Source organism: Leptinotarsa decemlineata, unplaced genomic scaffold (assembly GCF_025532065.1).
Source record: "Leptinotarsa decemlineata unplaced genomic scaffold, Ldec_3_MD MMD2_tig00000882_RagTag_RagTag, whole genome shotgun sequence".
NCBI classification, from domain to species: Eukaryota; Metazoa; Arthropoda; class Insecta; order Coleoptera; family Chrysomelidae; genus Leptinotarsa; species Leptinotarsa decemlineata.
In genome coordinates, this window is record NW_027412556.1 from 17,453,942 (window position 1) to 17,470,102 (window position 16,161).

The window sequence follows — 16,161 nt, forward strand, 5'->3', positions numbered from 1 at the left end:
CGTCTTTCGGCCACCATCTTCAACTTTATTTTTTTCTTATGGGCGCTACATTGGATTATTTCTGTTTTGAATAGAACCAGTTTTTTACCTTTTCAATAATATATCATAAGTAATCATTCTTTTTCGAAAAATTGGAGATATTGAAAAAAATTAATTCTTATCATAATAGGCTTTGACTTTGATGTTTCTAAATTTGATTTTCAATTTTTACACTCAATGACATTTTGTTATTGTACAAGTCATTGAATTTTTGGCGAAAAATGGCTTTCACGAATGAAGAAAAAAGAGATATGATACAAATTTATTACAAATACGATAGAAACAGTGTTAGGACATCGGAAATGTATTTAAACTTGTATCCCAAAAGACGACAACCACATCGAACTGTGTTCAAGTTATTGGATCAAACTCTCACAGAGTTTGGTTCGTTTGAAAAGCCGAGAAAAAAATACGGAGACAGAATGGACGAGGAAACTAAAGAAATTTTGATAAATAAGGTATGTATGAGGTAAGTTAAACATTGTGTCCTTTTCAATAAAAATTAATTATTTGCAAATAAACATGAACCCGGGGAAATCTACACGTCAAATTTCCTCCGAAATGAATATTTGTCATACAAGTGCTTGTAGACATCTCAAAAAAAGCTGTTTAACCCTACAGAGGTCGCGCGCGGAGTCTCACTCCGCAGGTGACTGGTAATCGTGATAACTCGGTCATTACGATTCCTTCGGCCGTCCGCGCTTTGGTACCTTCCGCCATTAGCGTGTAAATTAACTAGTCGTTACCAATTGCTTGGTAAGTTGAGGTCAGTCCAAGATATTAAGAAGTGCGTAGCGACAATCCGCAGCGAGCGTTTACGTGTCTCTTTTTTGTGAAATCACTTTTTAGAATATATTGTAAGTACATAATTTGTCTATCTAATAATTATATCAATATTATATATATATATATATATATATATATATATATATATATATATATATATATATATATATATATATATAATCGAAACTTGAGTAGAGGCATGTGTACTATTTTTGTTTTTTTGCTCAAGACATGGTATTCAGGTTATTTTGCCGAATAAGCATTTCTATGAAATCCATGTAAATTGTTACAGCAGTCTACGGTTTCAGGTAATATGGATTATGAAAAAGAACAGCAACGTCTTCAGCGTCTGATGAAAGAATGTTTACATTTAAGATTCAATGCCAGATGAATTTCAAGATGACGAAGATAAAAACGAAGATGACGTCGAAAATACTGAAATTTTGGATACTGACACAGAGCAAGAAATCTTGGATGATGATTCAATTAGCCAAGAGACAAGCGAAGAATTCAGACATACAATTTTTTATTGAGGAAATTAAACATTATTTCTGTGTCAAATATTTTTTATGTTAAGTGCATAAATCATCTAAATCATCAAATGTTTTTATGTTATGTGTTTTGTTTATATGATTCCTAATAAATAAATTGAATTGAATATTGAAATGAAAGTAAACCATTATTCTTTTGCAATTTTATTTCATACTGTGGCTAAAATTCATCTTATATTGTAGTGCGGAGTGTCACTCCGCAGCGACCTCTCATGCCCGAGAAATAGATGCGACTCGTGCAGGGTTAAAATGTTACAAAATACATATATCTCAAAAATTGCATCCAGGTGATCTCAAAAGGCGATTAGAATTTTGTAATTGGCTAATAAGAGGAAATTTGACGTGTAGATTTCTCCGGGTTCATGTTTATCTGCAAATTATTAATTTTTATTGAAAAGGATACAATGTCTAACTTACCTCATACATACCTCATTTATCAAATTTTATTTAGTTTCCTGTTCCATTCTGTCTCCGTATTTTTTTCTCGGCTTTTCAAATGAGCCAAACTCGTTGAGATTTTGATCCAATAACTTGAACATAGTTCGATGTGGTTGTCGTCTTTCGGAATACAAGTTTAAATACATTTCTGATGTCCTAACACTGTTTCTATCGTATTTGTAATAAATTTATATCATTTGTATCATTCGTGAAAGCCATTTTTCGCCAAAAATTCAGTAACTTGTACGATAACAAAATGTCATCGAGTGTAACAAATTGAAAGTCAAATTTTAGATACATCAAAGTCCAAAAGCCTATTATGATAAGAATTTTTTTTTCAATATCTCCAATTTTTCGAAAAAGAATGATAACTTATGATACATCATTGAAAAGGTCAAATCTGGTTCTATTCAAAACAGAAAGAATCTAATGTAGCGCCCATAAGAAAAAATAAAGTTGATGATGGTGGCCGAAAGACGAAACGTCGGATAGCAAATCTGAAAACACCATTATGTAGCAGGGAAAAAGTGGCAATGTGGAAGTGCAATTTATTTTCGAATGCTTCGAAAAATAAAGCCACAAAAAATAAAAACAGTTTTCCGAAATTTCTGTTTTTCCGGATATCTCCGGATATAATCGAAATTTTAGAACTTTCTCAACGGCATATTGTTAGTCAGGTAAATACGTAACTTTGCCCCAATTTAACCATTTTCGTATCTCTCATAGTTTCCGAATTCCCGATGGTGAGGATCGAGTTTTAAACACCCTGTAGGCAAGAAGCTATTGTTAAAAAAACTTTACACGTGTATAGACACGTCTGAAGAAGCTATTGAATAGCGAAACAAGTGTTGCGGTTTTTTAAAACCGTTTAGTGAAAATCTCACAATGAAGTGTTTTTTGAATATGTTAGAGATTTTTATCAAATATGAGAAAATTCCATCACATATGAAATAACTGAACTAGTTTTTTTTTAAGTTGTTACATTATTAAAAATAACACACAAGCATTCAACAAAAAACTAGAATGAAGTCAAAAATGGTGTTTTTTTTAAAGGAATCGCTTTTGAACGCTATATAAACATTGATACTGATTCAGTTTAATTCTCCAAAACACCCTCCAAGCACAGGAAATGTTCAATTGAATGAATCAAAAAAGAGTACAATAACTACAATGAGGAGTATAACTGATAAATTTTTGAAAGTTAAGCAGGAGCGAGGTCTTTCTTTTTTTTTTTTTCAATAGGAAATGTGCCTTGAGTATCATGTGAGTTTATTCATTGGATAGTTTCAAGTTGATAACACAGCTCTACAAAAAAAAAAATTGTGTTGCCCTGGATATTTTTGTAAATTTTTATGTTTTCGAGTGCCTAAATCACGAATATATTTATGAAAGTACTGAATGTGCTCTATTTTTTATGATTTTTGCGTATCTTGTATTTTTAATAATAATCGGCTTGTTAGTAAAATAAATTTATTTTCTCAGTCACGATTATGCTTCTGCGCAACTTCTTTGCTCTGCAAAACAGCTGAGAACTCAGTTATTTGATAATATTGAAGTACTAACACGGAAATCTGGATAAGTTGTTATATGTTAATATTTTGTTTCAATTGATGAGTGTCCGTTCTAATATATTTATCTTGTCTTTTTAAACATGAGTTTGTCACGAAAGAAGTGCAAATATAGTAGTGATTTATTCTGTTATATTTGTGGTATTTATATATCAAAAAAAACAAAGAAGAAATATCACATACTTTGTTTAGGAAACTTATGCTGAATATTTCGGTTTTAAAATGGACAAATTAGATAAATCATGGGTTCCTAATAAAGTTTGTAAGTCTTGCGTTGAGTCTTTGCGGTTGTAGAAAAAAGGAGAACGTTCTGGATTAGACTTTGTTATTCCTATGATCTGGATGGAGCCTAAGAATCATTTCGATGATTGTTACTTTTGCGTAGTAGATGCTAAAGGTTTTAATCGAAATCAAATGTGGAGATATCCAGGCTTACAGTCTACAAAATGTCCTGTTTTACACGGTGAAAATCTCCCTCGGCCTATTTATGTTTCACAAGTGATTCGCATGCCCTCAGAAACAATGATGTTGCCAAATTCACAGAAATCGAATCGGTCTACCAGTGGAAGTGAATGGGAAGGTGAAACATCTACGCCAAAGTTGTTTTCTTAAAATTAACTCAGTGATTTGATACGTGATCTAAATTTATCGAAACAAGGATCAGAATTGTTAGCTTCATGATTGAAAGAAAAAAAATTATTGGCACCGACAGTTAGAATTACAACGTACAGAACGCGAGAAAGTGAGCTATTACAATTTTTTGATGAAAATGAAGGATTGGTATACTGTAATAATATTGCGAAGCTGCTCTGGACATGGGTTTGAAAGAATACAAACCTACTGAGTGGCGTCTTTTTATTGATAGCTGTAAAAGAAGTTTAAAATGCGTCTTACCGCATAATGGAAATAAATTTGCATCAATTTCAATTGCCCATTCTACAAAACTCAAAGGAGAATATGAAAATGTCAAATTAGTTTTAGAAAAAATCATCATCAGCATCAATGGTCGATCTGTGTGGATTTAAAAATGGTTAATTTTTTACTTGGTCAACAAAGTGGATACACGAAATACCCTTGCTTCATTTGTATGTGGGACAGTAGAGCAAAGCAACGTCATTGGGAACAAGATGTTTGGCTTGAAAGAAATTCTTTAACTGTCGGTAAAGCTAGTGTAATAAGAGAGCCTTTGGTGAGCAGAGACAAAATTATACTTCCACCATTGCATATAGAATAGAATAGAATAGAATAGAAATTTATTCATCATTAAAAGATTTTATACATGTGGTACATACAGTATAAAACTTTATCAGACTAGTCAGAACCGAACATAAAGCAACTGTGCTTATCTATAGTTAGTGTATATATACATGTTATTAGAAGTTAAGTAGACATAATAAAAAGATGCAAGAACAGTGACAGATAATATATGCAAGTAGCTTAAATATTAAGTTAGGAATGATAAAGCAATTCGTAAAAGCTTTGGACAAGGAAGGAGATTGTTTTAAATATATTTGTAGAAAATTTCCAAAACTTAGTATGGAAAAGTTGAAAGGTGGAATATTTGATGGTCCTCAAATACGGCAATTGATTAAATTCACTGATTTTATTAAAGTTATGACTGTTCCGGAAAGTAAAGCTTGGGAAAGTTTTGTGTTGGTAGTCGAAAATTTCCTAGGTAACCATAAAGCACCAAATTATGAAGAAATTGTACAAAATATGCTGTCAAACTTTCAGATTCTAGGAGCAAATATGATTATCAAGTTACACTATCTTCGCAACCATTTGGATAAATTTCCAGATAATTTAGGAAATTATAGTGAGAAGCAGGGAGAGCGGTTCCACCAGGATATAAAAGTAATGGAAGAAAGATATCAGGGTCGATGGGATTGTCACATGATGGCCGATTTCTGCTGGTCTTTAAAAAGAGATCGTCCTCTGAAAAATTATAAAAGAAAAGCTCTTAAAAGAAATATAACATGTTTTCGAAATTTCCCTCTCTATTTACTTCAAAGTATCATATTTTTTTCCAAATAAAACTGAGATTATAAATATATCTGTTATTTTGTTTCTTGCTTTCGAATTTTTGTGATGTAAAATGAAAATAAATATTTAAAAGAAAACGAGAGCAAATCTTACAAAACCATTGATAATTTCATGAATTGTGAGTATAAATACACCCAAAATCAATCTTATATCTAGGGCAACAAAACCACTGTAGACCAGTGTAACCATTCTGTATTCAACTGCATCAGAAACTGATTCTGAAATCTTCATTTATATCAATTATTTAACTTAAACCAATAGCTAAAGTCATCAAATCATATATGGTAATATTGATATATACTTGATGATAATGATAATAACTTTCTGACACACAGTTGTAAGTTCACAGACACAACAAAAAGGCATATCTGAAATGTTTTTGTAATTCAAAATATCACTACAAGGGAGGAAATCTACTCCAAGTGTTCCACCGAATTATCTCTTCCTTTCTAGAGAAAAGGTCATCTTCGGCCTCATAAACTCCTTTAAGAAAGTAATATTTTTTTCGACATTTATTTATTTATCCACGGCATTGCCTATTTTTACAAAATAATAAATTCACTCATATATACTATAACTATCAGCTAGATGTAGGGAAAAAGCATAAAAAAGAAAGGCAGAAATAAGCCAATCAATTACAATCTTTTTACAGTCTTTTTTAAATGATTCCAAAGAAGAATAAAAAAGTTCTAAATCCACATTGTAGGTGTTTGCAAGTCTCGAAATTCTGACCAAAAATGGCCGATTCTGTAGTGTTAGAGGAAAGTGACTCTATAAATAATGCTGAAAATTTATTCATGTGCTGCAAGAATAAACCTAATTTTACTTACTATGTGTGCATTAAGTGTTCCCGCATTCTACACAAGAGCTGTTTGCAGCGAATGAAAAACGTGCACTTTATTAATTCTTACAAAATAATGTGTAAAGAATGTTACTCTACACTGGAATCAGCTGTTGACGATTCACATGAAATGTGTGAGAAAAAATTATATAAACTTGAAAAGGACAATGATGAAAAAGATAAACAAATCAGCAAATTACAGTTAGATTCAAAAACGATTTTAGATGAATCAATCGATATGGAATCAGAACTCAAAGCTATGATTGAAGAAAGAGAACAAGAGATAAGGAACTTGAATAAAAAAGTTCAAACACTGGAATCCTTTATAGCAAAAAGCATTGATGATAAAAACAATGTGAGTGATGTTTGTACACAAACAAGCCTTGAAAACAATATAACTGAAACTGAAGCTATTATACAGGAAGGAACACAGACAGACATTATTACCTTTTCTACAGAATGGACTCAAACGAAAAGCAAAACTGAAAATGAAATAAATATGAAGAAGAAAAATAAACGTAAATTCACTCTCACGAGAAAGAAAAACAGAGTCAAACTGAGAAAGAAAAGGGAGAAGTCAGGTGAAAATGATTTGGATAATGGGTTCAAGGTTCTAGTGATGTACAAAAATTATAGTCTCAATATACAAACTAAAAAGGACATTACTCCTCTGGTAACTACAAAGGATGTATCCAACATAAAATGCAATGAAAATCCTACAGAAAATAATGAGGGTGAAAAGAATTTTGAAGAAGATAACACCAAGAAGGCAGCTGATGATGAAAAAAATGGTTCAATGGATGCAAGTATAAGTGAATTTGTCTATGTAGCTATAGACTATATAGAAGAGAATTCAACAATAACAATTCTAATTAAAGGTGATGAATATACCGAAAATTTTTCTAAAGTAATAGGAATGATGCTTAACAATAGTAAAAAAATGTGATTTTATTTTATTTTCCATACAGAATTAACAGCCTAATTACATGGAAATTCTTATTACAAATTAATTGTGTGAGCTTACTTCTCTACATATACACTGAAAGATTCATTTTCAAACTTATTCTCTACGATCACAGTTATATTTCTAATAAATAATTAATAACATCATATTTGAAACCTGAGAATGAATTACTGAAATCTAAATTTTTTAAAACATTCATTTCATTTGCTTTTTGAAGGATGATCTAGAGAGGACTCAGAGCTGTTATTTCTTTACTTGCCTTGGGCCTTGGGTAGTTTAAAAAGGATTGGACATCTTTTAGGATACTGAGAAACATTAAAATTTTTGAGTTCGAGTATGTTTATATCCGTAATATTGTTATTTATCACTTTGTATAAAAACATTATTTGTTATATCCCATCTAATATAAAGTGATGATATTTTGAAATGCTGCCTCAAATCCATTGATCTGACTTTTGTGTACTCCAGCCAACAATATTTTCCTTAATAGTATAGATATCTCAGTAACCTATTTTGTATTTTTTCGAATCTGCTTAAATGCATCTGTGGTTGGGATTTCCAAATGAGCGAATCAAATTCTAATATTGGTCTTACAAGTGTGATATAAAGATGTTTTATTGTGAATACTTCCACAAATGAATAGCTAGATCTTATAATAAATCCCAACATTTTGTTAGCCCTTTTACAAATTTCATCAAAATGTTTCGAGAATGACAAAGTGTGATCATAAATAATCCCAAGATCTCTCACTCCATTTTTTCTGTTAAGGAAAATATCTCCAATTTGGTAACTGAATTCAATGTTGTTTTTTTCGCAATGAAAAGGTAACGATATTACATTTATTAATATTGAAGTATAATTTATTTTCAATTATATATCCTATCAATGTATTTTTGTAGTGCAACACAATCTCTGACGGTTTGAATTTCTTTAAAGCATTTGAAATCATCTGCAAAAAGGAACCCTTTGGAAAAATGTAAACATGATGTTAGATAATTGATAAATGAAACAAACAGCAAAGGCCCCAAGTTTGATCACTGTGGGACACCCGAGTTGATTTCATAGGGATCAGAGTAAATACCATTATATCTGACTACAAAGTTGCTATTCTGGAGATAATTATTGATTGAACCATTGTTGATACCACATTTGTTGAGTTTTGAAAGCAATATGTCATGATCAACTTTATCGAAAGCTTTCGAGAAATCTGTATAAATCGAATCAAGTTGCTGTTTATTCTCAAAAGTTTTGCAAACATCATTGGGGAATAGGAATAAATTTGTATTTATAGATTTTTTTAATAACAAAACCATGTTGCCACTCATCAATAGTATTTTGAGCATGAAAATAAATTTTTGTTGTATAGGATTTGCTGAAACAATTTTGCTAGTGGGCATATTATGGAAATTCCCCTATAATTAGTGATATCGTTTTTCTCCCCGGATTTGTAAATGGGTACACATATGGCTGACTTCCAAACCATTGGAAACTCTTCATTTTTAATCGCTAGATTATAAATGAATAGGAGTAGAGATTCCAACCATTCAGAACATGCTTTCAGTACATATGGTGGTATATGGTCAACTCCAGCAGATTTCTTTGGTTTCAATTTTTTTACAGCTAATTGAAAATCCTGTTCGTTCAACCAAAATATATCGTTTGTGATATGACTTTCCGTGAATTTCATATTATAATCTGATTTTTGTGCTGTATAGATGGATGAAAAATTTTGTGCAAAGCCATGAGCAACTTGACTTGTCTGTATGTGAATACCATTTAAATAACGAAAGATTTATTTTCACTTTTTAATCAATATGGACAGGATGATTATTTGAATTGAAGGGGTTATATTTTTAAGAGTGAATAATTTTTGGAAAAGAAAGTTTTTGGCTTTCTACTACTCCATCTTGATACAAAAAAAGGATGAGGGAATCTTTCAAAGAAAGGAAGGAAGTAATCAATTTGAAAATAAGTTAACTCTATACATGGATGTGTAGATCATGCAAAGAAGTAACTTTCAGACACAAACTGAAAGAAAATCCTCCTGAAACAGCTACTTTCATATAAACATTGAATTACACGAAACAAAAAAATTCTTTCGAAACAAATACTTCTATATGAACACTGAATTATACAGAAGATACTTTTCTCTACTCAGTTTGTATTTCAAACATTCGTTGTGGAATAAAAATCAGATATCATTTACATGAGTTCTACTTTAAATGAATGGTAACAAATTGTACTTACATGGAACACTGTCACCCTCACTGGTATACATCGATGTTTCGCCTTAAGACACTTGCCCTAAGGCTCTTCAGTACCAAATTGGATAAAATACACACAATTCATTCATGAATTACGATTTTTTATTGTCACGGAATAAGCTTGATCTGCTTATGTCATCGATGACATCGTAATGACATTCATTCACCTATTTGATTTAATCCCAGCCAAGAGGAATCTTATTTGAATTGAAGTGGTTATATTTTTAGGAGTGAATAATAGAAAGCCAAAAACTTTCTTTCCCAAAAAAGATGATTATGTTTTAGTAATGCTCAATACAAAAAATATCAGCAATAATCATACCTTAAAACTAGCTTCTGATTGGCAAATTTACGAATATTCTGATCATTGCAGAAGAGAATCAACCGATTGATATAACAATCATCGATCATATGAATAAAGAAATTGAAAATTACTCAAAAATGAAAAGAAATATTTGTGTCAATTTCTTAGTTGATCTCAAGATCAAAAATGGTAAAAAGTGCAATGCTGATAATATAAGACACTTTATATTCACTCATCAAAATGTTCAAATAGTCCTGAAAAGTGTAAGGCTTTGCGAAAGAAAATAAATTTTTTAGTCAACCTGAAGGATTTGATTGAAATCACATAAACGATAGCCACAACCTTAGTAATAGTAGTAGCAAATCTTGTGTAACTATCGTTTATAGTAATTATTTGAATAGTTTCAATGTTAACTCCCAACCCTGAGTGCAAAAATTAGTAATGTTGAGAAGAATGAATTTACTGTGTCCGAGAGTAATGCTCCGAGCCGTCTCTCATTTTGTCACCAAAACATTCAGTGTATTCCTAATAAGATTGTAATGTTAAACTATATATTTGCTAATGAACAAAAATGTGACATTCTTTTGCTAACAGAACACTGGCAGACTGAGACCCATCTTGACCTGCTGAAGCTGAAAGATTTTAGTATATGTTTCGAGGAATTAATGCTACCATTAATTATTTTGTGAATTAGTGTGAGGTCTGATTCTTCTTATATGAGCCAGAGTATTCAAGTTAAGAATGTCCGATATAATTTTATGATTATATTCATATCAATATATATCCCAGTTTGTATATAGAGTTTCTTAAAAACTTGTTTTGAACACATTCAAGCATATCAATATCCACATTATATGAAGGGCACCAAATTGTGGAGTTGTATTCCATTATTGATCTAACAATTGAGCAATATATGATTTTTAAGGAAGATAGGAATGATTCCTTTGCAGATCTAAGAGTGAAACCTAACATTTTTAGTGCTCTAGAAATAACATTTGCAATATGGGGTTTGAATGACATTTTCGGGTGATTCCTAAATCTTTGATTGTATTTGTTGTTTCCAATTCCGATTGCTTGATTTTATATGGAATATTTATGGGATTTTTTCTACAGAAAAAAATTAATTTATGACATTTGTACATATTCAGTTGCAATAAGTTTATATCACACCAGTGTACTAAGTTAGATAAATCAAACTAATAAATCAGTATTAGATAATAATAATAATAATAATAATAAATTTTATTTAATCTTTAGAAACACATACAGTTTATCGATACGTCAACAAAGTATATCTGAAATAGTCTAAAATTAAAAGCATTACAGGTTATTAGCTTAAAATTGAGTAATTGAAAAACATTAACACGCAAGTTAAAAATATCGACTTTATAGACTTGTAACAATTTTCATTTAGTCTTTAGGAAACACAGTCAATACAGGATAACATAAATTCATTATTACAATAATAGCATTACAATTGAAAGATATCACGTCAGTTTAATTTTCAACTTAATAATCTAGTAACTATCACATGCTATATATAGCTTTCTACTTTAGGCAATCAATTCGAACAAGTCTCTAACCTCCCAATTACATCAGAAAATTCATCAATGTTATAAATAGGGTTTGTACTCAAAATATTTTTTAACTTACTCTTGAATGTTTTGCTTGGTAATTGACGAAACTGAGGTGGTAGTAAATTGTATAGCCTGATACCGACATTATCAGTTCTCTTCAATCTATTTAATTCCTGTACAAGATCTGTTTTATGTCTTGTATTGTAATGATGTATGTCTGTGTGCATGGTATGTTTATTTAAGTTTTCCTTAATGTTTAGCAGATTTTCAAATACAATAACTAAATATAGAGTCATAATTTTCATAGCTTTAAATAACGGTCGACAGGTTTCACTGGGTTTACTCGAGGTTATGGCTCTCACGGCTGCTTTTTGAATAATAAATACTTTGTCTAGATGAGTTTTAGATGCTGAACTCCAGCTTAGAATCCCGTATTTCAGAATTGAATGGGAAAGGGAATGATATGTCATTAGTGCTGCATTTTGGTTTATAACTTTTTTATCACTCTTATTGCATAAATTGTCTTACTTAGTCTATTGCACATATTATTTATATGTTCTGACCATCTTAAATTTGAATCTATATTTACCCCCAAGAACTTGACTACCGATTGTTCGTTTATATTCAATTTATTGATTTCAAAAGTTAAATATTCAGTTTTTTGTTCGTTCAATATTAACTCGTTTGGTATAAACCAAGATTTTGCTTTATCCAATATTATATTCAGGCTTTGTTGCGGGCAATTTAATTCATCAACTGTTTTACTCAGCGTTGCATCATCTGCATACATTATTGTTTTAATATTTACTTGGCCCATGGTATGTGGTAAATCGTTATTATATATAAGGAACAATAGTGGGACCAGTATGGGACCCTGAGGCACCCCTCTGAGTCAGGAATAACTTTGTACATCTTCAGATCATCAGCAAATAGAAGAAATTCACTATAAATAATAACATCATTCAAGTCATTTACAAATAGGTTGAAAAATAAAGATCCTAAATGAGATCTCTGTGGTACACCACATGGAACCGTGATTGAAGAATGTATTTACTTGATAACGTTCATACCTAGTTTGACCTAGTAGATATATAATTTGTACAACGACCTATAGGGAACTATGAGAATGAGAGGACATTTTCAATACGTTGATTTTTGTGGTTAAAAATTAAATATTTTCATTAGAAATTATAAGTCAAAAAAGTGTCCAACTGCAAACCTTCCTTTCTAGGTATCAAGGCAGTCACCCCATCTTGCGTGAATACACCCTGTGGTGCGAACAGTTTCAGTCCAACTGCAACACCACACAACAGTCCAGACGCAACATCTTCTTCTTCAAGATGTGGCTCCCCCGAACCATATGAAGAGTTTAGTTTGCATCAACTGCTCACGAGTTCCTTTCCGCAATTCCTCAAAGAAACAATTGGTGGTGGAGCCAAAAAAAAGACACCTCTGAAATATAAGAAACCAGAAATCGAAAAACAGGAGGTAAGAATCTTCCAAATTTTAAAATCTACTTTCAATTCAATAATATTGAAAATTGGAGGCCTGTCGCCTTTAACGAATATTTGCAGTCTTTGTAAAACAATTCCTGAAGTGGAACTTGAATAATTCCAAACAGTAATCTGTTTTTAAACTTTCTCATGAAATGCCATGCTGCTGTAATTCATCTTTTTAGTCCATTGATATCTGTCAGTATGTTCTGTCTCACAAGTGAAGGATTTTAAAGGGTCAATGGGACTCGAATCCGGTGATTCAGGAGGCTATTCGAATATTTTTAATGCACCCTTTTTGATAACTCAGAAGTTGGTATTTGATTTTTATTTCGATGTCAGATCAGGCTATGTTATTCGAACAATTATTATTGTCATTATTGGTGATACCTTCCTTAAACAAACATTCAAAGTGGACTAGCGAGTCATAATATTCGTAATTATCAGTGAACAGTGAGCAAATTTGAAATTTATAACTTATAATTCATTATTAATCGATAATAACGATCATTGATCAAAAAGAAAGTGGACGGTTCAGGAGACTGTTAGGAAATCAAAGTTGGTGTAAGCTTTTCATTTCCTCAATAATCGTTAACTGTTTGAAAAATGTTTGATATCAAGTATGTTTCAAACAAATCTGTTCAGTTTGAATGTAATGATGCTGTCTATCAAATTGGTTGAGAAGAGGAAGTTATACTAAGAGTTGAGTTGCCAAGGTTGATGTTTTGATAACATGCTATTCTTTCATCAATTGTTGTCCACGATGTTGCTTGTAATGTTCATCAGCTACAGAGTTCACAAAAAACAAGCCCAATTTTTTAAATTTCAAATGCCTCGTTTCCCAGTAAGACTTTATTCTTAGATGAATTCACAATTCTATGGCAATATTTTGTTTGAAACAATAGCTTCAACAAAGAGGCTTTGCTTTCAATGCTTAAATTAAAAATAAAAGATGGTACTGGTAAGTTCCAAATTAAGTGCCAGCGTACTAAACCCATACATTAATTACTGTGGCATCTAGTCTAGTGACAAAATGAATTAGAAATTATGTGTCCCTGTGCCTTCATGTGCTATTGTATATATTTTGTGCTGCATTTGTCTGTTTTATTAGTTCACATGCCACATGTTGAAATTAAAGGTGGGCAGGACTGGTTTTGTGAATCTTGTTGGGTATTCTGCGTTCAATGTGTTGTAAGAAGGCTTTGTTGCTTGTTGAATTTTCATCCCAGATGTAGTGCAGGCTGTTTTGTGACATAATGTGTATTGCAAAATTTTTCAGTAAGTTATTAGGTGGTTATGTGTATCCTGTTTGCAGGCTGTTTTGTGACATAATGTGTATTGTGAAATTTTTAAGTAAGTTATTAGGTGGTTATGTGTATCCTGAAGTTCGTTTGTGTTCCCAAAGAAGTTGAGACAGAGTTACGTTTTTTCGTTGTATTTCAGAATGATTAAGAAGATAATTAACCAAGTTAGCTCAAAAATGAAGATGACAGAGGAGATCAAGAAAATGTTTTCGATGATAAAATACGTCATTGTTATATAATATATTCTTATATTGAGATTTGAGCCTGTTTTGACTTGTTTATGTATGTTACATATTTAAAACAGTGTTGTATGTTTAATTATGTATTTGATTTGTATTAAACTCTTTAATAAAAATTACCTTTCTAGTATTCTAATTTTTTTTTAATCATTTGTATTTGATCTTTGTGCATGGTTAATGTATTGGGTAATGTATAATATGAGACGTGTGTTAATTTTTGGGATTATATAAATAAGTCACTTGGCAAGTTAAAATTCGTTTTCAGTAGACATAAAGTTCTTAAAAATATATATATTGGATTAAAAATAATATGTATAAATTTTTTTTAAGGATTTCACAGTACAAAATAAATTGCAATTGGTAAGTAAGGGGCAAAACACGCATTTAGTTTCTCGTTAATAAATAACTCAACTTAAAAAAGGAAAATATTCAGAAATGAAAGGAAATTTATAGTGAAATAGTCCCAACTCTCGGAACTTAACCTCTATATTGGAACAACATTGGATCCACGAATAGAAGTACAGGTACCCGGTTCTCGTTTCCGCAATTGTGTTACAATGAAAAGGTGTCTAAATATGGTTACCCTTGACACTTCAGTATCTTCAAGTAAATAGTACTTATATACTCATATAGTGAAATTATTGAATTATTTATCACCTCCTTGTTTGTATAGAAATGTTTGAAATTCAAGCATTAATTATTCATCAGAAATCTCCGATAGTTTCTGGGTGAGATTGGCCTAGAGAACTCTTTCTAGGTGCACGTATCATAAACTAAGTTGAATAAGAAGCAAAAAAATTCAGGTGGTAGGGAGGAAATGGAGGTTAATAACATCTAGAGAATATAAAAAACCCAACACAACCGGCTTCATTCAATATTTACAGTTCTCATCAAATATCATTTATTCAGGAAACTCTCGTTCAACCACTGTTGACGGCACAAAAACAATGACATGTATTAACCAGAACAAAATCCGGGCATCAATGACATGTATGTTGGGAATATAAAGATGTTCCTGTAAAACTAAATTAACTGCTGTATCAATTCGACTCCCTAGATTAATAAGGTAAAAGAAGATTAATCTGTCCAGATTTCTTTGACGAATTAAGGCATTTTCAGAAATATCAGACAAAGTATTTTTTGTCGATGTTGGGTATGCCTTTTTACTAATAAACAGTTTTGTTTTTTTTGTTGAAAGAAATATTTGGTGGAATTTCAGGGTTGGCGATGAGAAAATTAGGCAGTTTCACAAAACTATACTAAATCAAAATTGTTATCAGAGAGTGAAATATCTGCAGATAGTCTTGTGTGACATTTCTGTCTACTCTGCCAATATTCGTGAGAAACTAGTTTCCAAAAATCATTTGACATTTTTGAGTATACCATTTTCACAGATTCACATTGTTTCTTTTTATCACTCATTGGGAATGGTTTCATTTTCATTAAAATAACAATCTCTGTGCATTCAATAGATTTCGGTAATTTTATTCTCAATATATCATTTCAAAAATAAAGCGGTTTCTTTGCCTTGAAGAGTTGTTGTGAGTTGCATGTAATAAAGGTTTAAAGAAAATAGTAGTTATGAATTATTCTTTTTCGATAAAAAGTTATAAATAATTGATAATTAGTTTTCAGAATGTCCCATACGTTTCAATCACCCTCAAGATTTCGTGGTGTTTGTATAAAAATCATTCCAAGTGATAAAAAAGTACCTACTTATGTAAAAATAAACCACCTAGTAACTTAAAGA

The 16,161-nt window shown here is 31.1% G+C and overlaps 1 protein-coding gene across 1 annotated transcript in view; it reads left to right on the forward strand.

The window, feature by feature from the left end:
• milt (trafficking kinesin-binding protein milt) overlaps window positions 1-16,161 on the forward strand; it is a 113,981-nt gene that overhangs the window by 95,309 nt on the left and 2,511 nt on the right. Inside the window, 1 exon segment of the mRNA XM_074175161.1 lies at window positions 12,607-12,863. Within this exon segment, the coding sequence (XP_074031262.1) occupies window positions 12,607-12,863 (257 nt within the window).